We start from the raw sequence: 26,043 nt of genomic DNA, 5'->3' as shown, positions 1-26,043 counted from the left end.
ATGGAGTTCAGAGTACATGTGGAGGAGCTGGCCTTAGACCAGAGGAGGGACCTTTGTCTGTTGTAAGGGGAGAGGAGGGTGAGGATGTGTGCAAATGCACGTGTATTTGTTAATTTGGTAGTGTTTGGATTTTTGGCAAAGATGGATGCCAAGTTATCTGTTGAGAGTGAAAAAATGAGATAGTGCTAGGAAGTTTGAATAGAGGAAGCGTGAATGGTCATTGCAGGGAGGGAAAGAGCAGGTTGACCAGAAGGACGTAGCAGGGTCACCAGGCAGAGTTGGGGACTCAGCTGGTGATAAACTGAAGTACTGACCTATGCTGACTTGTGGACTGCCCCGTGGTGCTCAGAAACCCAGTTGCACACATGGAGATGGAAATAGTTCCATTCATCCAGGATTGGGGTATTTCTACAAAGGTTTGATTAAAGGTCAGAGAGGCAAGGGAGAGACTTCCCTGGCAGTCCAGTGGTTAAGACTCCACGATTCCAATGCAGGGGGCACGAGTTCAGTCCCTGGTCGGGGAACTAAGATCCCACATGCCATGTGGCCAAAAAAAAAAAACAAAGAGGTAAGGGTTTTATAGTGTTGACAAGAGAGAGACAGAAATAGTGTAGGATCTAAGATGGACAGAAAGGGAAGTGAAAATGGAGGGAGTTGATGGCTGGAAACCAGGCAGATGAGGCCGTAGACTGGCAGCCCTGAGTAAAGAACAGGCACAGAGGGAGCAGCTGAGCAAGAAATCGGGGGTTATGGTCAGAGTTTCCACATCTGTAAAGTGGGGGAAACAACAGAAGTGAACAATGAAAATTAAATGTGACGGCGCATGTGCTTCGTAAACTGCTAGACACCATACCAGTGTTGGTTTGTGGGTTGGTTTTTCACTAGACTGTCAGGTTCTTGAAGGTGGGAATTGTGCCTCAGACATTCCTGCTTCCAGCAAAATTGCCTGATGCCAATAAGTGCTTAGTGAATCTAAGTGTGTTAGAAGGATGGACGCACGAGCTGGTTTCCCTTTAAGATTTAGACTCTGCCAGGACTGTCTGAATTTTCTAGTCCAGAAAACAGCCAACTAGTTCTTCAATATTCTTGTATACAGATTAGCTGAAGTTTGACAACATTGTTAAAAGATCAAACCGTGTTCTGATAATGGCAGAATAGCTTGTTTTGGTTAGATAGATAGATAGATAATAGATGATAGATATTTATATTTATCTATAGGTAGATAGATAATAGATAGATGATAGATAAATATTTATATTTATCTATAGGTAGATGGATAGATAATAGATAGATGATAGATAGATATTTATTTTATCTATAGATAGATATTTTTAAATATTAAAAATAGCTGCTTGAATACATTGGAGAGTGCCCCAAAGGACAAAAAGTGGAAGAGATTTAATGCTTAAAAGAAGGGAAAACACGGGTGAGATCCACATTTAACTGGCTTCTAAAAACAGGTTTTCATGAGGTGCGTGGTCAGGGTGGGGTGGTGGATAGAGCCTGAGAAGAAACAGGCAAAACTAATCTATGGTGATTAAAACTAGAATGATGGTTGTATCACCTAATTTTAGATGAGGGGGTTGAGATTAGAAACCGGCACCAGGGAACATCATTGCATAATGGAACTATTCCATAACTTGATTGGAAGAGTGGCCTCACTCACCTGCCCAGACCCCTGTCCAGACTTACCTGGCTAGACTCATCACCTCTCCGTCTGCTTTTATACCAGCAATTCTGAGCTATGGTTCTGAGAACTAATAGTTCTCAGAGCATACCTTGCTCTTGTACATTTCTGTGCTTCTGCCCACATCTCAGGACCGGTAGTCTATACCGTGCCTTTGTGAAAATTAGGAAAAGGGACCTCCTCTTACCAGCGGAGTGCAGGCTGGGTTTCAGGCCCCTCTCATCCCTTGGTCTGGCACCATATTACACGGACCAACCTGCACACCATTTCCAAAGCCTGGAACAAACACAATTAGCCCACCTGACAACCCCCTACTCATCCACCAAGTCTCAGCTCAACCCCTACCTCCGCTGTGACCTTCCTCTAGCAGATGTAGGAGGGGGTTACGTCCCTCTGCTTTTGGAATAGCTTCCATTAAAGCGATTATCTTTATTGAATTATGGTTGTTTGTCTACAGACCTCCCTACCCCCATTAGATTATTCTCAGTGCTTTTTCCTCTTTTATTCTTCATACAAATTCCAGTTCCTAACACATAGGAAGTGATCTGTAAACTTGAATGAATGAATAAATGAGTGACATTTTACCTCCCTGGTCCTCATGATGCTTTTTTGAGAATAAAGGAATCAGAATAAGAGATGCCTGAAGTTCTTACCAACTCTAGAATTCTCTTTTCCAATATGCATTAAGTAAATGGCTGGTGAGCAGATGAATAGAATCCAACCAAAAGAAAATCCCTTTAAAGGCGCACCTTAAAGGAACATGGATCAATTTGTTTAAGTTCTATTCTAGAAGCAGGCTACTGGGAGTTTTTTGAACCTCTTAAATATTTTGTCTTGCCTCTGAGACCTTTCAGAGACATTTCAGACCATCTGAAGCAGAGTTTAAGAGGAACTGCTGTAGGAAACCCTTCCAGAGAGTAGATTGTCTTCCATCTCATTATGTACATTAACTATTTCTGTATGTACCTTTCTCAGATATTTTCACAAAAGGAACAACTGTTTCTCTCCACTAGGAAGCTCTTTAGCCTCTTTGAAGCTAAAGTTACTTCTCTCATGAGAGGAAATTTTACCCTGAGTTCTTCCTCCCTGATCAGAGATATTTTCCTTAAGCGGACATTGTCAGTTTCCCCAGAAAGGCAGCAAATCTGTTCGAGCGCATCAAGCTTCTGAGAAGCTAACAGAAGCAGAGGTCTAGAGCAGGGGCTTTTACAGACTATCTCCTGGATCCCGAAAGCGTCCACTAATTCCCTGAAACTCTATTCACAATATTGTGTGTGTGTGCATTTTCCAAAGAGAGATCGATATCTTTCTTCAGACTCTCAAAGGAGCCCCTTGACCCAGAAAAGCTGAGAAAGAACCACTGGTCTAGAGTCTGGGATAAAATAGGCTGGGGAGTACAAGGGCTTTTAAGATCAGATAATACTCTTTGGGGTCATACCAAAGACAGCTTCCTCAACAGCCATAGACTGGAGTCCTTGGAACTGAGTCCATCTGGCCATTCCAGGGGCCCTCCCTCAGGGGCTTCCCCAAATCCCTGGGACTTGCTGAAACCAGCCTGCTCTGCAGACACAGAGACGTTTTGGGGGGATGGCAGATGTCTGGCATCCCTGCCCTTATGTTTTAACAGCAATGGCCTTGGGGCCAGAGGTTCCTGAGAATCATGGGACCCTCTGAAGACAGAATCATTATTCCGCCACAAGGGGGCACCCCATGCCCAGACAGATGGGACAACGAGCCTCTTGCCTCTGCTCAGAGAAGCTTCTCCTGCCCTGAGCCAAAGCTTGGAGCTCCTGGTTATACAACCGGCCTACAAAGCCCTTCTACCCACACCCAGTGTCCCCCAGGAAGCCTCATTGCTCCTTTTGATGTAAACTTTGCGTATGTTCTTGCTAGCCTCAGCCCTTTCCCTAGAGGTGACCCTGGACCCCACGGACCTCCCTGGGGTCGGCCTGGAACATGTCATTTGAATTGCGAAGATCCTGGTCCGAGGTGATCATAGCACACACTTCTGCTTTCCACTCCCCAGGTTACTCCTGGGCCTGCAGGGCCCTCATCCAAGGCTCAGTCTTTAGCGTGATTTCAGGGTTGTGAACAGAGCCCTGCAGAGGTGTGCGGATGCCCATGGACATCATTAAAACACCTCTAGATAACTGTGACCTGTTCAGACAGGATAAGGAAAACATCCAGTATTCACTGAGCCCTAAGGGAAGCGTTACCAAATATCCAGCTTGTGTCGGGATCCCAGGCTGCCGTGTACTCTAGTGAGGGTGCAATTTTAGCCCCAGAAGGCGGGATGAAAATCTAAACCCATCAGAAGGGTGTGGACTTAGATAAAATCAAAAATAGTTTTTTGAACTTCTTTTTTAAAAATAATTTAAGTAGAGCACAATAACACTAAAGAAATATTCAGAAATTTGCTCATTATAGAATGACAAATAATTCTTTGAAGAATATACTTATTTTATTTTCATATCCTATAATAGATTATATCAATTTTTATAGTATGTTAATAGGTATTCAGAGATTGTATTATATTTATGCAATCTCTAAGCGTATCTGGAGGTTAAATCATAACTAAGGCTTTGAAGGAAAATCGGAATGAGATTGAAGAGATGAAGGAATAATTCTAGATTTTCCATCAGCCTCTATGCCTCTATGTGATTTTATTTTATTTATTGTATTTTATTTTTTTAATGCAATATCTATATCTTTAAAAAATCAAAAATATTAAATTTGTAAATGGAGGTTAAAACATTTCCGGGAACTTAGCGTACCCAATAGAGAAGACTCACCTAGATGTACGTTGGCCCCAGGTCTAGCAACCCAGCCTCAAATCTCTGGCAAATAGAGAACTTAAGCCTTCTTGAGATGGCAATCACACATCATGGTCATACATTGTCCGCTTGAGATAGTAAAACTACTCCCTTAGTGGACAGGTGTCCTTTTAACTCCAGGAAGGTTTGGAATTGACGTGGTGGCATTGCACTGTGTCAGCTTAGCTAAGATGAAACCACATTTCTTGGAATTCCCTCCCTGTGTGGTTCCAGGTTAAGGCTGGCCAGGAGAGAAATGTGTGTGAGGTTTGAAAGGTGGAAAGGCAGACGTGAAGCAGCAGCCGCTGCTCTGAAGGTCAACGTGGGCGCTAGGCCGCCCCAGCCCCTACCCATCACAGCTGTTCTGCTGGTTCACTTTTTTCAGCCCAGGTAGCAGCCAATCCTGCAGGGCCTCCAGCTCCCGTCAGGTCTCCTCCTTCAGCTGCACCGACTCCTCGGCCAGGCATGTGTGCCTCTCCCTGGCAGAGGGTATCAGGTCCTTCTGCAGACAACCCAAATCATCCAACCTGGAGGTGGTGAGGGACAGACGCAGGTTCCACTTGGTCCCTCCAAGCTCTCCCCCACTCACAGCCAGAACATCTTCCCAGATGACCTGTGGTGATCTCAGGCCTACCACAGACAGAAACAGAGGAAACAGACATCCACAGACCCCATTCACCAGTTCCTTATTCCATGTCACTCACAGCAGTTTTGCTTCTCCGGTCAAACGTTAACTGATATCAACCAAAAGTGATGAAGCAAATCAAACTCATGCTAAGCTTCATACACATTTTCATCATTAGGACAATCTGTGTATATTTACTGCTTAAAGTTTTTGTAATACTTAAAAGAGTTTAGCATGGGAGAGCTATAAAATTAGCCTCATTATTCTATTAAAATGTACAATTGATTTTCTTTTTTTTAATTAAATTTTTTAAAATTTTTATTTATTTATTTTTTATTTTTGGTTGCATTGGGTCTTTGTTGCTGTGCGCGGGCTTTCTCTAGTTGTGGCGAGCAGGGGCTACTCTTCGTTGCAGTGCGCGGGCTTCTCATCGCGGTGGCTTCTCTTGTAGAGCACGGGCTCTAGGTGCGTGGGCTTCAACAGCTATGGCACGTGGGCTCAGTAGTTGTGGCTCGTGGGCTCTAGAACGCAGGCTCAGTAGTTGTGGCGCACGGGCTTAGTTGCTCCGTGGCATGTGGGATCTTCCTGGACCAGGGCTCCAACCCATGTCCCCTGCATTGACAGGCAGGTTCTTAACCACTGTGCCACCAGGGAAGTCCTGTATAATTTTTTTCAATGAATGATTCTAAGTTGAAGGGAGTAAAAAGTGTTGACACAATTATAAAGTTTGAGGGAACTTATGATTCTCTATAGCTAAACATTCATTAGACTTACAAAAAGTATTTAAGTATTTAGGAAATATTTTCTTGTTAGGGTCATAAGCCCATCCAGTCATACATCTAAATACTTAAAAAGAAATCATATATGTGAAATTTAGATACTCAATGTAAACTATTTAAAGGAATTTGGTGGACTATAGTTGTAAATGGAGTAGATAATGGAATTTAGATTTTTCAACTTCAGTTAATCTAATGTTAACTGAAGGCCAAGAGAGGAAGAAAGAGGCAGAGAGAATAACTGAAGAAATAATGGCTGAAAGCTCAGTGAATTCCAAGTAAGATGAACTCAAAGAGACCCACCCTGAGACACATTATAATCAAATTTTCAAAAGGCAAAGACAAAGAGAGAGTCTTGAGAGCAGCAGGAGAAAAGCAGGGAATTCCCTGGTGGTCCAGTGGTTAGGGCTCAGCACTTTCACTGCCAAGGGCGTGGGTTCAATCCCTGGTCAGGGAACTAAGATCCAGCAAGCTGCGGGGTGTGGCCAAAAGAGAAAAAAAAAAGAAAAAGAAAGAAAGCAGCAGGAGAAAAGCAGATCCTCACACACAGGGGATGCTCAATAAGATCATCAGAAGCTTCGGAGGCCAGAAGCCAGTGGGCCAGTACATTCAAAGTGCTAAAAGAAAAGATATTAACCAAGAACACTACAGCTAGCAAAACTGTCCTTCAAAAGTGAGGGTAAAATTAAGACATTCTGATACAAACAAAAGCGATGGGAGATCATGACCATTAGACCTGCCCTGCAAGAAATGCTCAGGGAGGTCCTGCAGGGTGAAATGAAAGGACACTAGACAGTAACTTAAAACCATATGAAGAAATAAAGATCTCAATAACGGTAAATATATGGGCAATTATAAAAGCTGGTATTATTGTAAGAGTGGTTTGTAACTGCACTTTTTGTTTCCTATAAGATTTAAGAGACTAATACATTTAAAGAAAAAAATTATTACTGTAAAAGTTAGTGTTACTGAAACTTTGATATGTGACTCCCAGTCTTGTTTTCTACATAATTTAAGAGACTAACGCGTTCAAAAGAATTATTAGTTTATGTTTTGGGGTACACAATATAAAATGTAATTCTGTGACATCAACAACTAAAAGGATGTGGAAATGGAGCTGTAAAGGAGCACGGTTTTTGTGTGTTATTTAAATGAAGCTGGTATAAATTCAAACTGTAGTGTTATGACTTTAGAATGTTAAATGTAATCCCCGCGGTAACCACAAAGAAAATAGCTATAGAATATACACAAAACAAAATGAGAAAGGAATATAAAAATTTCACTACCAAAAAATCAACTAAACACAAAAAAAGACAGGAATGCGGAAATGGGGAGGGGGAAAGCTATAAGGCATATAGAAGACAAGTAGCACAATGGCAGAAGTCTCTCCTTACCAGTAATTACTTTAAATGTAAATGGATTAAGCTCTCCAGTCAAAAGACAAAGACTGGCAGAATGGATAAAAGCACATGACCAAAAAAAAACCCCCCAAAACAAAAAAACACATGACCCAACTTTTGCTATCTGCAAGAGACTTACTTGAGATCCAAAGACATAAACAGGCTGAAAGTGAAAGGATGGAAAAAGATATTCCATGCAAAGAGTAACCAAAAGGAAGCAGGAGTGGCTGCACTAATATCAGAAAAAAATAGACTTTAAATCAGAAAAGGTTACAAGAGACAAAGGTCATTATATATTAATGAAAGGTTCAGGGCTTCCCTGGTGGCTCAGCGGTTAAGAATCCGCCTGCCAATGCAGGGTACATGGGTTCGAGCCCTGGTCCAGGAAGATCCCACATGGTACGCAGCAACTAAGCCCTTGCATCACAACTACTGAGCCTGCACTCTAGAGCCCGTGAGCCACAACTACTGAGTCCATGTGTCACAACTACTGAAGCCCTAGAACCCGTGCTCTGCAACAAGAGAAGTCATCACAATGAGAAGCCGGTGCACTGCAAGGAAGAGTAGCCCCCGCTCGCCTCAACTAGAGAAAGCCCGCGCACACCAACGAAGACCCAATGTAGCCAAAAATTAATTAATTAATTAATTAAAAAATAAATAAAGTATACAATTCATTCATTAAATAAAATAAAAGGTTCAATATAGCAAGAAGATATAATAATTATAAACATACACTCACCCAATGACAGACCTTTAAAATTTATAAAACAAAACCTGACAGAATTGAAGGGAGAAATAAACAGTTCTACAATAATAGCTGGAGATGTCAATACCCCACTCACGATAATGATAGAACAAGCAGAAAAAAGATGAGTAAGGAAATAGTAGGGTTTTTTTTAAATTGAAGTATAGTTGATTTACAATGTTGTGTTAATTTCTGCTGTACAGCAAAGTGATTCAGTTATACATATACATACCTTCTTTTTCATATTCTTTGCCATTACGGTTTGTCATAGGATATTGAATATAGTTCCCTGTGCTATACAGTACGTCCTTGTTGCTTATCCATTCTCTATATAATGGTTTGCATTTGCTAACCCCAACTCCCAATTCTTTTTTTTTTTAAACATCTTTATAGGAGTATAATTGCTTTACAATGGTGTGTTAGCGTCTGCTTTATAACAAAGTGAATCAGCTATACATATACATATATCCCCATATCTCCTCCCTCTTGCGTCTCCCACCCACCTTCCCTATCCCACCCCTTTAGGTGGTCACAAAGCACCGAGCTGATCTCCCTGTGCTATGCGGCTGCTTCCCACTAGCTATCTATTTTACATTTGGTAGTATATATAAGTCCATGCCACTCTCTCACTTCGTCCCAGCTTACCCTTCCCCCTCCCCATGTCTTCAAGTCCATTTTCTACGTATGAGGGTTTTTTTTTGTTTTTTTTGTTTTTTTTGTTTTTGCTGTACGCGGGCCTCTCACTGTTGTGGCCTCTCCCGTTACGGAGCACAGGCTCCGGACGCGCAGGCTCAGCGGCCATGGCTGACGGGCCCAGCCGCTCCGCGGCATGTGGGATCTTCCCGGACCAGGGCACGAACCCGTGTCCCCTGCATCGGCAGGCGGACTCTCAACAACTGCGCCACCAGGGAAGCCCAAACAACACATTTTTAAACAACCAACGGATCAAAGAAGAAATCACAAGGGAAATTATAAAATACTTAGAGGCAAATGCAAATGAGAACCCAACATACCAAAACTTCGGGGGTGCAGTGAATGTAGTACTAAGAGGTAAATTTATAGTGAATTGTCTATACATTAAAAAAACAAGATTTCAAATCAATCAATTTTTCTAGTTCCTTAACTTTACAACTTAAGGAACTAGAAAAAGAAGAAGCCTCTAAACCCAAAGCTAGCAGAAGGAAGTAAAAAAGTTAGGGCAAAGAAAAACAAAATAGAGAACAGGAAAACTATAGAGAAAATCATTGAAACCCAAAGTTGGTTCTTTGAAAAGATCAACAAAATTGGCAAACCTTTAGTTAGATGAACGAAGAAAAAAAGAGAGAAGACTCAAATTACTAAAATCAGAAATGAGGGAATTCCCTGGTGGTCCAATGGTTAGGGCTCTGTGCTTCCACTACAGGGGTCACGGGTTTGATCCCTGTTTGGGGAACTAAGGTCCTGCAAGCTGCGAGGGGCGGCCAACTAAAATAATAACAAAATAAAGTCAGAAATGAAATGGGGACATTACTACCTATTCTACAGAAATGAAAAGGATTGTAAGGGAGTACTATGAACAATTGTACACCAAAAAACTTGATAGCCTAGATGAAATGAATAAGTTCCTAGAAACACAAAACTTACCAAGACTAAATCACAAAGAAATAGAAAATTTGAATAGACCTGTAACTAGCAAGGAGATTAAATCAGTAATCAAAAATCTCTCGGCAAGTAGCACTGTTTACAATAGCCAAGACATGGAAACAACCTAAGTGCCCATCAACAGACAATTGGCTTAAGAAGATGTGGTGTATATATACGATAGAATAATGAAATATTGCCATTTGCAGCAAAATGGATGGACCTAGAGAATATTATACTTAGTGATGTAAGTCAGACAAAGACAAATATTATATGATATCACTTATATGTGGAAATCTAAAAAATAATACAAATGAATCTATATACAAAACAGAAACAGACTCATAGACATAGAAAACAAACTTATAGTTACCAAAGGAGAAAAGGAGGGGAGGGGTAAATTAGGAGTGTGGGATTAACAGATACAAACTACTATACATAAAATAGATAAACAACAAGGACCTACTGTATAGCACAGGGAACTATATTCAGTACCTTGTAATAACCTATAATGGAAAATAATCTGAATATACATATATATATATATATATATATATATATATATATATATATATATATATATATAGGACTTCATGGAAATTTTCAAAATTTGTGTATCAAAGGACACTATCAACAGAGTAAAAGGGCAACCCACAGAATAGGAGAATATATTTGCAAACCCTGTATCTGATAAGGGATTAATATCCAGATTATAGAGAGAACTCTGATAACTCAATAACAAAATAAAACAACTACAACAAAAAAACCCTCAAACATGTGCAAAGAACTTGAATAGACATTTCTCCAAAGAAGACAGACAAATGGCCAATAAGCACATGAAAAGATGCTCAACATCATTACTCATTTGAGAAATGCAAAACGAAACTACAATAAGGTATCACCTCACACCAGTCAGAATGGCCATCACCAAAAAATCTACAAACAATAAACGGTGCAGAGGGTGTGGAGAAAAGGGAACCCTCTTGCACTGTTGGTGGGAATGTAAATTGATACAGTCACTATGGAGAACAGTATGGAGGTTCCTTAAAAAACTAAAAATAGAATTACCATATGACCCAGCAATCCCACTACTGGGCATATACCCTGAGAAACCCATAATTCAAAAAGAGTCATGTACCACAATGTTCATTGCAGCACTATTTACAATAGCCCAGAGATGGAAACAACCTAAGTGTCCATCAACAGATGAATGGATAGAGAAGATGTGGCACGTATATACAATGGACTATTACTCAGCCCTAAAAAGAAACGAAATTGAGTTATTTGTAGTGAGGTGGATGGACCGAGACTCTGTTATACAGAGTGAAGAAAGTTGGAAAGAGAAAAACAAATACCGTATGCTAACACATATATATGGAATCTAAAAAAAAAAAAAAAGTGGTTATGAAGAACCTAGGGGCAGGACAGGAATAAAGACTCAGATGTAGAGAATGGACTTGAGGACACGGGGAGGGGCAAGGGTAAGTTGGGACGAAGTGAGAGAGTGGCATGGACTTATATATACTACCAAATGTAAAATAGATAGCTAGTGGGAAGCAGCTGCATAGCAGAGAGAGATCAGCTCGGTGCTTTGTGACCACCTAGAGGGGTGGGATAGGGAAGGTGGGGGGGAGACGCAAGAGGGAGGAGACATGGGGTTATATGTATATGTATAACTGATTCACTTTGTTATAAAGCAGAAACTAACACACCACTGTAAAGCAGTTATACTCCAATAAAGATGTTTAAAAAAAAATAATACGCCAGAAAAGGTGTTCTGAACTTAAAGAGCATAAGGGAAACTAGATTTTGAATTTGGTTACTTTAATAAACTATTTTTTAATTCCAATAACTATGCATAGACTTTTACTCTGTGCCCTCAAGTATCAAGAGACACACGTTTGCAATATCCTTCTTCTTGCAGCTGTACCCAGCCAGCCTATCCCATTCCATCAGTGTGAAAATGTGATGGGGTCTCCTCAGCCGCAGAAGCCTCCCCATTGCCCAACCTAAAGCTCCCATTGCTAATTTTGAGCTCTAGTAAAGGTGAGATTTGTCCCATATACCTCCTCCTGCTGGATTTCTCCCTTCCACTATGAGCTCTGTACCACTTCAGGAATCCCAAGCTCTCACACTGCCCCAACCCCAAGAAGGAAAAGAGCTTAATAATCAAACCATACTCCAAGGAACATTTACTGGGACCTTCTGCATCAAGCCCTGTGTAGGGTGTGCCCCCATGTTATCACACTGAACAGATCACATCCACCCTGTGAGGTAAGCATCAGCATCCCATGTTACAGTGGAAACAGACTCACAGCTTGAGCAACTGACCTGCTAGCAAGTGACCAAGCAGAGAGATGGCCTTGGACGTGGTCCAAGCAGCAGATTTACCTTGAATGGCCCTCCACATCTCAGAGTTTCACCATCTGGTTGATCGCTATACTCCCTCCCCAGACTCCTCTGACCCTACCAGCCTCCAGGACCTTGCCTGTCACCCTCAGCATTCCTCTATGGGCAAGATGCCCATCAACGGAGGAAGGATTGTGGACTAACTCACACGTAAGGGGGAAGGCTGCCACAGCCCTCGACCTTCAGGAACTCCATCAGAGGCACCCAAGGTCAGGGGAAGCAGCTGTGAGAGATGGGGAGGCCCCTGTCACCAAACCACTCTCTTCCCCTCCCAGTAGAGGGAGACATTAGAAGAAAAGGAAGTGTGGGGAAGATGAGTCAGATAAGTTTCCCTTTGCATCACAGAATCAAATTCTCCATCTGTGACCTCAGATAAGTCACAGGTAACCCCAAGCAATGGCCCGCAGGATGTAACTGTAACACACCTACCCCCCAAAGCATCATGTTCCAACTCTGTGGAGAAAACAGTTGCCTCCTTCTAAAGTCAAAGTGTTACATGAAAAATGAACAATTAGAAATGAAACTAAGAAAACAATTCCATTTACAATAGTATCAAAAAGAATAAAATACTTAGGGATAAATTTAATGAAGAAAGTGCAAGACTTGTACACTGAAAACTACAAAACAATGATGAAAGACATCAAGGAAGATCTAAATAAATGGGAAAATATCCTATGTTCTTATAGATTGGAGGACTTCGGTTTGTTTTGGGGGGGTTGTTTGCTTGTTTGTTTGTTTTTGCCACACCACATGGCATGCGGGATCTTAGTTCTCCGACCAGGGATAGAAACTGTGCCCTCTGCGGTGGAAGTGCGGAGTCTTAACCACTGGACCGCCAGGGAGTCCCGGGACTTCGTATTTTTAAGATGACAATACTCCCCAAATTCACCTACAAATCCAATGCAACCCCTGTCATTCTAACTGCCTTGTTTTGCAGAAATAGATGGACTAATCCTAAAATTCATATGGAAATGAAAGAGATAAAGAATAGCCAAAGTTATCCTGAAAAAGAAGAACAAAGTTGGAGGATTCACACTTCCCAATTGCAAAACTTACTACAAAGCTTCAGTAATCGAAACAGTGTGGTACTGGCATAAAGACAGGCATACAGATCATAAACTCAAGAGTCCAGAAATCAAGCCATACATCTCTGGCCAGTTGATTTTGACAAGGGTGCCAAGACCACTCAATGTGAAAAGAATAGTCTTTTTAACAACTGGTGCTGGGACAATGCATATCCACAGGCAAAAGAATGAAGTTGAACCCTTACCTCAAATTATATACAACACTTAACTCAAAATAGATCAAAGAAATAAAACTATAAAACTGTCAGACACAGGTGTAAATCCGTGTGACCTTGGATTAGGCAATGACTTCTTAAATATGATACCAAAAGCACAAGCAACAAAAGAAAAATAGATAAACTGGACTTCATCAAAGTTAAACATGTTAGTGTAACAAAGGACACTACCAAGAAAATGAAAAACAACCCATAGAACGGAGGAAATATTTGCAAGTCACATATTTGATGAGTCTAGCATCGAGAATATATAAAGAACTCTTATAACTCAACAAAAAAGACAAATGATCCAATTTAAACATGGCCAAAGTGTTTGAATAGACATTTCTCAAAGAAGATACACAAATGTCCAATAAGTACATGAAAAGAGGCTCAGCCTCGTTAGTCTTAGGGAAATGTGAATCAAAACCACCGTGAGGTACTACTTCATACCAACTAGGGTGGCTATAATTTTTTTTAACGGAAATTGACACGTGTTGGTAAACAAGTAGAGAAACTACATGTACCCCTGGTGGGATTGTCAAATGGTTCAAATGGTTCAAACTGTGGAAAAGTTTGTCAGTCCCTTAAGAAGCTAAACACAGAATCAACATATGACCCAGCCATTCCAATCATAGGAATATGAGAATTCAAAACATATGTTCAAACAAAACTTGTACATGAATGTTGATAGCAGCATCCTTCATAACAGCCAAAAAGTGGAGACAACCCAAACGTTCATCAACTGATAAATGGATAAACAAAATGTGGGATATCCGTACAATGGAATATTATTCAGCCATAAAAATCATGAAGTAGCTGAATCATGCCACAACGCGGATAAACCTTGAAGATATTATGTTAAAGTGAAAGAAGCCAGTCAGATGACCATGTATGACTCCATTTATATGAAATGGTGAGAATAGGCAAAGCCATACAGATCAAAAATAGATTAATAGGGACTTCCCTGGTGGCGCAGTGGTTAAGAATCCGCCTGCCAATGCAGGGGACATGGGTTCAAGCCCTGGTCTGGGAAGATCTCACATGCCACGGAGCAACTAAGCCCGTGAGCCACAGCTACTGAGCCCGCATGCCACAACTACTGAAGCCCGCGTGCCTAGAGCCCGTGCTCTGCAACAAGAGAAGCCACCGCAATGAGAAGCCCGCACACCGCGATGAAGAGTAGCCCCTGCTCACCACAACTAGAGAAAGCCCGTGCGCAGCAACAAAAACCCAACGCAGCCAAATAAATAATACAATAAATGTATTTAAAAAATAGATTAATGATTGCCTGGAGATGGGGGACGGGAAGAGTAGGACTGACTGCTAGTGGGTCTGAGGTTTCTTTTAGGGGAGATGGGAATGTTCTGGAATTAGATAGTGGGGCTATTTGCACGACGTTGGGAAAAATCCTAAAATCCACTGAATTGTACATTATAAAACGCTTAAAACGTTGAATTTTATCTCAATTTTTAGAGTCAACATGCACCAGGTTGCCCTTCAGTCTGGGCCAGAAGAAAGTGTAGTCTTAGGAAGACGTCTGGTGCTGAAGCAGAAGGGTCTGGGGGTTCCCTGAGTCCCACTGGCATCTTGCAAATGAGGTAAGGGATACCAACTCCGCGCAGATCTGAAGTCTCTGGAGGTTTGTAGCGAGGATAGGAGTGATCTCGCCCACCACAGGGAGGCTTGTCTCAGCCCCTAGAGCGGATGGCAAACATCCAAAGGGATCCACGGAACTGGCAGAGGCCCTGCAGGTTGGGTCCCAAAACAGAGGATTTTTTTTTTTTTTTTTTTTTTGCGGTACGCGGGCCTCTCACTGCTGCGGCCTCTCCCGTTGCGGAGCACAGGCTCCGGACGCGCAGGCTCAGCGGCCATGGCTCACGGGCCCAGCCGCTCCGCGGCATGTGGGATCTTCCCGGACCGGGGCACGAACCCATGTCCCCTGCATCGGCAGGCGGACTCCCAACCACTGCGCCACCAGGGAAGCCCCCGAAACAGGATTTTTGTAGGCAAGAGCCGAGAGTGGACTTGAGGACACTGGTGGTGACCCAGGGAGAAAAGATATCTGTCACAAAGAGGAAATACAAACGGCCAATGATCATGGAAAGATGCTGGGGCTCGCTGGTAATCAGAAGGATGTACACTGAACAACAGTGAGGCAGCGTTTTCCTCCCAGTCGACTGTCTGAAATGGTTTGCTAATATGAAAGGCTGGCAGGATGTGAGCAGACGTGCTCTCTTCTCAAGGCTGTTGGATGTGTGAATTGGTAGAACCACTTTGGAGAGCAACTCGCCAGCACCTATTAAAGTGAAAAATGTGCATATCCTATGACTCAGCGATTCCAGTGCCCAGAATTTATTCTAAAGCGACACTCTCACAAGCACAGAGAAGTAGCAGATGCTATGCGACAGCACTTGTAATAGTGAAATGCTGGGGGAAAAGCTAAGTATTCATAAACAGGAGAATGGCTAAAAAGCCTACATACATCCATTCTCTATCGAAATGAGTAGTAGTTCTACATGTATAAGGTGAAATGATCTCCAAGACGTATTACTGGGTTTACAAAGCAAATTTTAGAAGGATGTGTACTATGTAACATTTATGAAAAAACAAAGCACAACCCAAAACGCAAGTGTGCTGGGCCCTTGGAGAATTCTTCCCGGCAGGCTGGGGTACCAGGCCAATTAACAATCCTTTCTTTATCTGGAAAAAGATGGACTTTTAAAAGCAACACAGGAAGAACATGGAACTGCCAGGCTTGGGCTGTTTCATTTCCAAGAGATCATTTTTAACGAGTACAGAGAACCAACGCATGACTCGTTCCATAGGCTTTCTTTCTGGCTCTGTGTTAGGAGAATTACTGCCGGCTTGTATAGTATTTCCTTTAGAGAACAGAGGTGCCTTCCCATTCCCAAATAAGAAAGAGAAAGCGAAAATTAGGTGTCCTTGCCAACAACCATCTCAGTTATAAAAGGCGGGGGTAAGCCCCTCACCGAGGAGAAGTAGTGACCACGGGCTGTGCAAGAGGTTCTTCGCCCACCTCCCCGGAGACCAGAGGTCTTCCCTGCTTTGAGAAATTCAAACAGAGGGTCCTCAGTAGGAGAGGGTGTGAAAAGAAAGTGAGAAATATTTCATTTTTGCTTAATAATATTTTAAGTAGGAAATAAAATGGACTTCACTGGAAAAATCCATCTGTTTTTTTTGCTGATAGATTTCTGTCTCTGGGGGGTCTGAACTTTCATTCCCCGCTATAAAAAAAGAACCTGTTTATTAACAACAGCCTAACAAGGGAAAGGGGTCTTCCCTCATTTGGGGCCATGAACGTTCCTAAATAATAAAACACACACATATAATTTGTTTGTTTAGAAAAAGTTCTGCAAGAACGCCCACTAACCTGAAACAGTGATTACCCCTGAGGGAGCAGGGAGAGGACCAGGACCAGGGCTGAGGGGAGGAGATCGAGCAGAGGGAATTTGAGTCTTATCAATAATCGTTCAACATTTTTTTCCATTTTCACTTCTAATTTTTTACATAAAAAAAGGATGACATAGGGGCTTCCCTGGTGGCGCAGTGGTTGGGAGTCCGCCTGCCGATGCAGGGGACACGGGTTCGTGCCCCGGTCCGGGAAGATCCCACATGCCGCGGAGCGGCTGTGTCCGTGAGCCATGGCCGCTGAGCCTGCGCGTCCGGAGCCTGTGCTCCGCAACGGGAGAGGCCACAACAGTGAGAGGCCCGCGTACTGCAAAAACTAATAATAATAATAGGGAAATAATGAAATCAAAAGGTGGTTCTTTGAAGGAATAAATAAATTAGACTTATTTCTGGCAAAGTGTATCAAGAAAAAATGAGAAATTATAAACAAATATTGGGAGAGAAAATAACTACAGATCTAGTGGTGATTTTAAACATTTATGGCCATATATCTAAAACAGATTAAATACACAATCTCCCAGAAAAATATAGCCTACCAAAACTGACTCCAGAAGAAACTGAAAATCTGAAATCAGTAGTGAAAAACCTATGCTCAAAATAAACACACACACACACACACACACACACACACACACACACACAATTCTACCAAGCCTTCAAGGGACAGATCACCCCTATTTTATATAATCTGTATTTAAGAAAAGAAAAACTACCACTGATCAAAAGAAGAGAAGTGGTCAAAGGAAGAATAGGGTGGTGTCTGGAAACCCAAAGCAAAGGAAGAAACAATTCTCAAGTAGGTGAGAGCTCAGAGCCCACATACCTCAGCTAAACCTTACTTCCTGGCTGAAACACCCACCAGCCCTCCCATCCCTGCACCCTGACTTCCCCTTCACAGTGCGGCCATAATGGCCATCGCTAAGAACTTCACATGTGTCTTAGAGATCCTGATCAATGTCTGCCTCTTACTGTTGTGTCAGCTCCACAAGGGCAGAAACCAGTTGTTTATTTTTTTTCATCATTGTGTCCCATTACTTAGATGGGACCTGACACACAATGGACATGCAACAAATACCTGTCAAATGGACGAGGAGTGGAATTTACAAGGTCAGTGTGGCCTTGGGCCCTCCAAAACTTCGATGTTATAATTGTGGATAGAACTGCCAGGGAACAAAGCTGAGGCTGGACCATCTCATGTGTAGTAGGTGCCTTACATGCTGGGAGACACTAGGAGCTGGGATTGAGATACTGAAGAGTGGTCAGAGGTTGGAAGAACTGCCCAGAGTTGGTCAGTCCCCTGTGTCACCCAGACTGAGGAGTCCCAGGGGTGCAAACTACAGAGCTGGGATGTGAGCACCCAGACCCTTAAGCAGCCCACCCCACTGTCCTGCCTAGTTTGTTTCTCAAAGCCTTGCTGGGAAGGAGTATCTAAGGTGTTGGGGGCCTGGGGGGTCGGGAGAAGAAGGAATGGAGTGGAAGACAAAGACGACTAGAAAAACTAAGGGTTTGGTTGATGAGACTGGGGAATACGATTTCTGATGCCTATGTAATAGAACAGAACTTCCTGCTAAGGGAGAGTTTAGTTCCGCTGAGGACTTGCTTACAGATTTATAAAGGGCCAAGACTGATGTGGGGATGAGGGACTGAAGAGAGTGGAGGGGTGCTGCCTGACAGGTTTCGGAAAAGCGGTCTGTGGCAAAAGGAGTAGAGAGGACAGCCAGGATGCTCGGTGCACCTACTGCTTCGTGGGAAGGACCATTAAGAACCAGAATATCCAAAATGCAATTTAACTTGTATCCTTATGAGATCTAAAGCTTCAGCAAAATTCTGCCACACCTAACAGATTTCTGCTTATGGTTGGTTCCGAGGAAAATTCAAGAGAGCCCTGTGTCCCCAACCTGGGGCCTGTGGCGGGGCAGAGGTACGGGAATTCTCAGGAGCAGAGAGGCAGGCACAAGGCTTCAGCTGAAAGAGGAAGCAGAAGCGACCATCACACCGGACCCACTGGAATCCGTGCAAGTCCACAGCACTGCCTCTTCCCACTCTGCCCGGGACCTGCCCTGGCCGGAAGACGCGGGGTGTCTTGTCTAGGGATAAGGAGAAAGGGGACCCCAGCTGACATCCAGGCTACCTCCCCTGCTCCAGATTACCTTCTCAAAACTAATGAAACTTGTCAGAGGTGAAGGGCTTCTGTGGGCCTGTCTCCATAGGTGCAAGAAAGGGAGGGAGTTGCTGGGAAGAGGCCATGTATCTCGGCCCAGCCGGGAGTGGGAGAAGCTGAACCCCAAAGAGAAAGTGATGGTGGAGGACTTGGTGGGGAGAGGTTAGCAGGCTGCACCTGCAGGGTCTGTAGAGAAGAGTTAAGGCTGTCCGGTCCAGGGGGCCAGCCCAGGACAGGCCAAGGCCCACCAGAAGTTGGTGCAAAAAGCACAGAAGGCAGATGAAGTCGTTCCACTCATCCAGAAAAGAGGGCCAGAAAGCTGGCTTTCCTCCTCCTGGCCAGCGGTTCTCCAGGAGAGCCAGGCAGACCCTGCTCCTACCCTCCCCCCAGCTGCCCAGAGAAGTGATGAGTAGAGGAGGGAATGGGCCTTGACCCAGAGAACGGAGACCCCCCGTGGGGGAGCCCAGGGTCTAGTAGAGGCTGTTAGCTATCCGCATCCTCAATTCCCCCTTTGGCAAGTTTCTCCCTAAAGGTCCCCAACACCTTATCATCCTTCCAGGGTCTCCTGCATCCCCACATGTCTCTCCATGCCCGCCTTGAAGTTTAAGACTAACAGTGAAGGGAATTCCCTGGCAGTCCAGTGGTTGGGACTCCGAGCTCTAACTGCCAAGGACCTGGGTTCAGTCCCTCATCGGGGAACTAAGATCCCACAAGCCGTGTGGCGAAAAAAAAGACTAACAGTGAAGATATAGACCATAATCTGGGAATGCGGGCAGGACTGTTGGTGACAGCAAAATCCTCAGGTCCCAAGGGTAACGCCCTCTGAGGAGGGAATTCAGGCACCCGGCCAGATATCGCCAAAAGGATGGTTTTGCACAAGTAACTCTTCAAATCACACCCCTGTGTGGCTTCCCACTTGAGAGGACCGTCCTGAAGAGTAGAGGAAGTTGGGGAAAGACAGGAGGATGGAAAAAATGAAGACAAAGGAAACCGAAGAATGAGACAGAGAACAGATCTAACAGAGGAGCCCCAGGGGTGTGAGATTTTATGAGCAGTGTGGAAACAATGGCAAAGCCCCTGAATGAAAAAATGGCCTGGAGAAACAAGCCAGTCTCTGGGGAAAGGGGGGGGGGGGGGGCGGGTGGTGGGTGGGCTGTATGACCCAGGTGTTCCTGGGACTCAAAGAGGGGAAAGTCCAGCTATTTCCAATATCCCCAAGTCAGTCTTCCCAGGAGAACCACAGAAATAGGGAAACAATGACCCACAGGATCAACATTTAATCCCAAGTGCCCAAGGCTGGGCGAGAAGACGCCCAGGTGCTCCAGGACCAATGGCGAACACAGCCAGAGGTGGGAAGGGGAGGACAAAGATGATAGTAAGGTGGGCTTCCCTGGTGGCGCAGTGGTTGAGAGTCCGCCTGCCGATGCAGGGGACGCGGGTTCGTGCCCCGGTCCGGGAAGATCGCACATGCCACGGAGCGGCTGGGCCCGTAAGCCATGGCCGCTGAGCCTGCGCGTCCGGAGCCTGTGCTCCGCAACGGGGGAGGCCGCAGCAGTGAGAGGCCCGCGTACCGCAAAAAAAAAAAAAAAAAAAAAAAAAATGATAGTAGGGTGAGGGAGGCCAGCTGGGAATGGGTGGCACCCGTACCACAGGCTGGCAGGAAGGTTAAACGATCATGTGTGAGCTCCTAGCAGACAGCCCGACAGAGAGGAGACACAGGTTTAAGTCCCTTGTTTGCAATTCTGAACAATCAATCCCATAGCAAACTCTTTTGGCCGTGAAACCAGACGTCAGTTGATGCGAGGCTGGCTATAGCTGTTATCCACCCCACTGAAAGAGTCAACAGTTTTGCTGCAGAAACGCTGTGCTTGGTGGTGAGCGCTGCTCCAGCCCCGTGAGGGTGTCGTGTGATGCTGGTTTCTTCCCAAATCTGAAAAATTCTGAATGTATCCCATCCCCAAGAGTTTCAGATAAGAGTGTGCGGACCCGCACTCAGTTCTGGTTTCCCTTCCTTCCCTAAACCGCTGACCTTGGTGTAAGAAGTGGTGTGGGAAGAGGCGTGGGGACACGCAGCTGTGAACAGGGGGCAACGTGGGCATCTTCGTGTGCAGGTGCTTGAATAGGAGCGTGCGTGTCCCTGTGCATCCAACGTTTTATAAAAGCTGCAGGCAGAGTTAAATTCTTCACGAGCGGAAGAGAGACAGAGGCCACGGAGCGGCTGGCGTGTTGGGGGCGTCTTTGAAGAGAGCAGGTCTTCTGACAGTTTCCCCTTTAATGCTCTCCCAGCACCCAGCGCATGGGAAAGGGGGAGGGGTGGCGGTAGCTGCCTGAGCGAGAAACAGCTACAGTAGAACTTCAACTGCATCAAAGGTCAGCCTGCCACCCAACTCGGGGACCACTCCAAGAAAACAGGCCCGGGAGGTGCAAAGAAGAGGCACCAGCGCCTGGCTGGGCAGGTACCAGCTCCCCCAAGGCCCGAAGTCGGCAGCCAGGGCGGGAAGAGCTCCCCGGGCAGTAGCCATGGCCCGGCCACCTCCCTGCTGGCTGTGGGTTCTGGGGCCCCTGGCAGTGCTCTCAGCGACCCCAGCCTCCAAGAGGTGTCCGGAAAAGCATTACCTGGCTCAGGGAGAACGGTGCTGCCAGATGTGCGAGCCAGGTAAGAGGAGGCCTTGCCAGGGTCTAGCTGAGTATGGAGAGAGAGGACCAGGCTTGGGGTGGAGGGACGCAGGGAGGGAGTCTGAGCTCAAGCAAGGAGCAGAATCCTGCAGAGGCCAGGAGGCAGCACCTTGAAGAGGGTGAGGGAGCGGCCTTCCTTGGGCTTTGACCCTGGACCTCTGCTCACAGGAACGTTCCTGGTGAAGGAATGTGACCAGCATGAAAAGGCTACTCAATGCGATCCGTGTACACCGGGGGTCTCCTTCTCACCAGACCACCATACCCGGCCCCACTGTGAGAGCTGCCGGCACTGTAACTCTGGTGAGATGGGCAAGCATTTGGGGAGCAAAGTGGGTATGGAGAAGCAAAGAGGGGGCAAGTAGGAGCTTCAGTTGCTTCAAGGCTACGGCAAGTGGAGCCTGTGGTGGGAAACGGGGCGCCCTGGGCGGTGTGTGTTGATGTGGTAGGGAGAGCTGTGAAGTGATTCAGGGAAGGGGCAAGCAGAGTTTGAGGGTCTGCTGAGAAGGGGTCTATGGCTAGGATCAAGACAATACAAAGTAGGAAGTTGCTGTAGGAGCCGAGATCTTAGACAAGCCTCTCCCCACTGATGAACGGGCCGTATTCTCAGAGTGCATATTGGTCTGGAAATTGGAATACACCTTTCTAAGGACATAACGATCCCAGTCAGTGGATAACATCCCCTTTTTGTCCAAAAGCCAATTCAGGAGAATGAATGTGTATGTGGCTTGTGTCTTTATGTATTTTGTAATTTCATCTTTTTTAAAACTAAGAAATGAAATATCAGCAGCTGGGTTATGAACACTTTCATCATTTCTCTGTTTTAGCTAGAATTTTAGAAACTATGTATGTACAACTGTACATAGATCAGCAGATCTAAAGTGGCCCCTTTGAACAAATATTCTCCAGCAGGACACTTTTGAGGACGATTTAGCTGAACCACATTACTCGCCTGTAAATGACTGACTAGGCCTTTTAATACTGTATTCTTGAAAATAAATACAAGGGTTTGTTGCTGCAAATCAGTCAAACGGCAACATAAGAAATACACCAGAGGCATTCCTCAGTCTACTTAACTTACAGATATGACTGTTCATGGGTGCTTCTCTCTTCTTGGCAACAATCTGGGCAAGATGGGGATTTTTTTTTTTTTAGTCAAAGCCTCCCCAACTCACTCTGCAGGCCCCAGTAGAAGGCCTTTTCCTAATATTGAGCCAGTCGGAGCTCCCTCCACTCTGCTCCAGCCCAGCCCAGCCCACGATCCTCCTCTGTGAGATTCAGCCCACAGATCCCTGAAGCACTCAGGCAGCACCTGGCTGCAGGACTCCAGGGCACTGGAAAGAGGCTGAATGGGCTTGGTCCTCTTGGACCTCAGTATTCCCATCTGTAAGATGGACAAGTGCCTGCAATCAGCATGGAATTCTGTGCACAGGTTGTACATGGCGAAGAGAACTCCCAGGTTTCTGTAGACTCCACTGAAAACAATGGTACTTCACTCATTTTTTAACCAATCCCAGCCCCTTCTTTAACCCTTCCCATCCCTTTGGGCAGATACCCTCCCTGATCTTCTTCACCTTCCCTACCTATTTCCATCTCCACCACCACCGTTCCCTCCTCCATCACTGCTCTTCCTGTGCAGATCCTTATCCAGGCTGGCTCACAATTCCTGGTGAGCCACAAGGAAACCAAGTTCTAGTAGCAACCATGAGTCAGAATTCAGAAAGGAGATGCCACAGGGGCATAAAGATGAGAAGGAATTTACACCCTTTCCTGACAAAAGGCGCACATTAAAGAAATTGGGAGGGTTGATGGTAGTCTTTGGTATCCTCAGACGTCCCTTTCTGCACCCCTCTCCCACCTGTCAGGGCTCCTCTCCCTGGGTTCTCATGAGTGCACCCTGCCCCACCAGGCTCCCACTCAGGCCTGGCCCACATCCGGGTGCCACCTTCCCCAGAGTCACACTTCTCTTCTCACCCCCAAACACCCATGAACCCAAACCCATGCGGCGCCCTTCCTACCTACCTCCCCCAGTATCACCGATTGGCAGCCACCCAGCACCTGACCTCTACACTTGAATACAAATTATATTTTAGAGGCAAAGGATATCAGTAAAGTTAAAAACCTATTGGGGACCACAGCAGCACCATTTCCAATTGCTAAAAACTGGAAACTACCCAAACACACACCAACAGTAGAACGGATGAATAAATGGTGTTGTATTCACACAGGGGAACACTAGATGGCAGTGAGAATGAACGATTTGCAATCACACTCAACACTGGATTAATCTCACAAAGAGCTGAGTAAAAGCAACCAGGCACGAATGAGCACACGCGCTTGATTCATGCATATAGGTCAAAAACTGGCAAAACCAACTTGTGGTGTTAGGAAGTCAGTAGCTATTCTTGGTGGGGACGGTGTTAGTGACTAAAAAGGAACACGACTGGTCATCTTGTTTCTTAATCTGGTGCTGGTTACACCTGTGAGTCCAATTCGTCCCAGTTCTCAAGCTTTACACTTGTGACATGCATACCTCTCTATAAGTATACTTCAATAAGCAGTTCTAAATGCATCAGTGAGTGAGAGGAAAAATCATGTAAGCTGTTTCCACTTCTGAACCGTGAATTTTCTAAAAGGTCCGAGTTTTTCTTGAATAACAATAACACAAGTGGCAAAGGCACTGGATGACAGTGGGGGAGGGGCAGGCCTGGGAGGCGAGGGAGGGGATTAAGCCAGTGGACCCTGTGTGTTCCCTCCCTCTCCTCTGTCGCCAGGTCTTCTCATTCGAAACTGCTCCCTCACCGCCAACTCGGAGTGTGCCTGCCCTGAGGGCTGGCAGTGCAGGGACAAGGAGTGTACAGAGTGTGTTGGTCCAGCCCAGGCCCCAGGCCCACACCCACAACCCTCCCACTCACCTTATGCTAAAGGTAAGTTCTAGGCAACCCTCTGTCTGGTCACTGGGGGTAAGGGTCACACCCCAACCAGCACCGCCTCTCCCATGCCCAGCCCCACATACGTTGCCTCGTCCGCCTGTCTCGGCCTTCGCACCCCCAGGCTCGCTTAGGCCTTCAGCCTAGCCTTGTGCCCTCTGGGGCCCCCTGCGGCTGCCCATCTTGTCTCTGTTTTTCCAGCGGTACCAGAGGCCAGGACAGGCCAGCATATGCGGACTCTGGCTGATTCCAGGTGGCTGCCTGCCCCAACTCTCTCTACCCACTGGTCACGTGAGTTTTCTCCCCACTCCCCACCCCAAGAGAGAGAATGCACACAGGAGGGTCCAGGAGGGAAGCCAGCCAGAAAGCTCCTAGGAACAGGGGTAAGAAGAGGGAGAAGCAGAGTCCAGGGATTAGGAAAGGACGTGGTCCAATGGTGGGGGCAGGGGAGGAAGGTGGGGAAAGGGGAGAGGCAGGGGTGACAGAGGGCTGGGCTGAGGGGAGTCAAGGGCTAGGCCCTCCCCCAAACCCCCTTGTGACCCCTGCCCATCCCATCACAGCCCAAAGGTCCCTGTGCAGCACGGATTGCATCCGCATCTTTGTGCTCCTCTCTGGAATGTTTCTTGCTTTCACCATAGTCGGAGCCCTGTTCCTCCATCAACAAAGAAAATATAGATTAAGTAAGAGACAAAATTCAGGTTTCTGCACCCCACCCCACCATCTCGGCTTTGCCTCCCTATCTGGAACCTCACTGAATCTCTCCAGCTCCATCTTTAGCACCCTGTGGCCTCTCTTCCCCTCCTGTAAGCTGGGGCCCTCCTGACAGCCCGCCTTTGCTCACCTCTTCTCCCTTCACCCATCCTCCACCGCCGATCAACACTCATCTGATTCTCCCTCTTCAGACACGAGAGAAGGTCCAGTGGCGCCTGCAGAGCCTTGTCCTTACAGCTGCCCCAGGGAGGAGGAGGGCAGTGCCATCCCCATTCAGGAGGATTACCGAAAACCAGAGCCCGCTTCCTACCCCTGAGCCAGCGCTCGGCGGAGGGGGGCCGTCACTGCAGTCAAGTCCTAGCCTCCATCTCAACCCACCCGCCATCCAGGGGGATCGAGAGCCGGCACCTCCAATTTCAGCACTACCCTCTCATCGGGACCCTTTCGTGTGTGCCGACTTGGGAAACTGTCCTGTGTGCCTTTTCGAGACTGGCAGTGGCGAGGACCCAGGGGAACGAGGTGGGGGGCGGGAAGCGGGAGCCCGAGTGTGTCAGCTGCACCCCTGTGCTGCAAGAGGGCTAGGGCTCCAGGTGGAAGACATACTTCCGCCTACGGTAGGCCCACGTGGTGTACCGCTGACCTAGAAACTCGACAAAATAAAGAGGCGCCTGCAGCTTTCCAGCTCTGAGATTTCAGTCTCCCCACGCAGGCCACACCCACCCTCCTCGCTGACCCGCGATCTGAGGGCGGAGCTTTCTCCCGCGCAGGCGCGCTGGGGCCCA

At 45.8% G+C, this 26,043-nt stretch overlaps 1 protein-coding gene across 2 annotated transcripts; it reads left to right on the top strand.

Moving 5' to 3' along the window:
* The first annotated feature begins 21,205 nt into the window (after positions 1-21,205).
* On the top strand, positions 21,206-25,942 carry CD27 (CD27 molecule). Of its 2 annotated transcripts, none has more exons than XM_019925988.3 (6): positions 21,206-21,603; positions 21,792-21,923; positions 24,395-24,547; positions 24,752-24,933; positions 25,111-25,230; positions 25,453-25,586. In XM_019925988.3, the coding sequence occupies exons 1-5, from the start codon at positions 21,468-21,470 to the stop codon at positions 25,186-25,188; spliced, it is 681 nt and encodes a 226-aa protein (XP_019781547.2). In that variant the 5' UTR covers positions 21,206-21,467; the 3' UTR covers positions 25,189-25,230; positions 25,453-25,586. The 2 variants fall into 2 exon arrangements, with proteins under 2 accessions (XP_019781547.2, XP_004328015.2); XM_004327967.4 differs by having other exon boundaries at positions 21,224-21,603; positions 24,752-24,841; positions 25,453-25,942.
* Positions 25,943-26,043: the final 101 nt, after the last annotated feature.

This window comes from Tursiops truncatus, chromosome 11 (genome assembly GCF_011762595.2).
Source record: "Tursiops truncatus isolate mTurTru1 chromosome 11, mTurTru1.mat.Y, whole genome shotgun sequence".
NCBI classification, from domain to species: Eukaryota; Metazoa; Chordata; class Mammalia; order Artiodactyla; family Delphinidae; genus Tursiops; species Tursiops truncatus.
The sequence above is the reverse complement of the archived record's forward strand: the minus strand, read 5'-3'. Positions and strand labels throughout refer to the sequence as shown.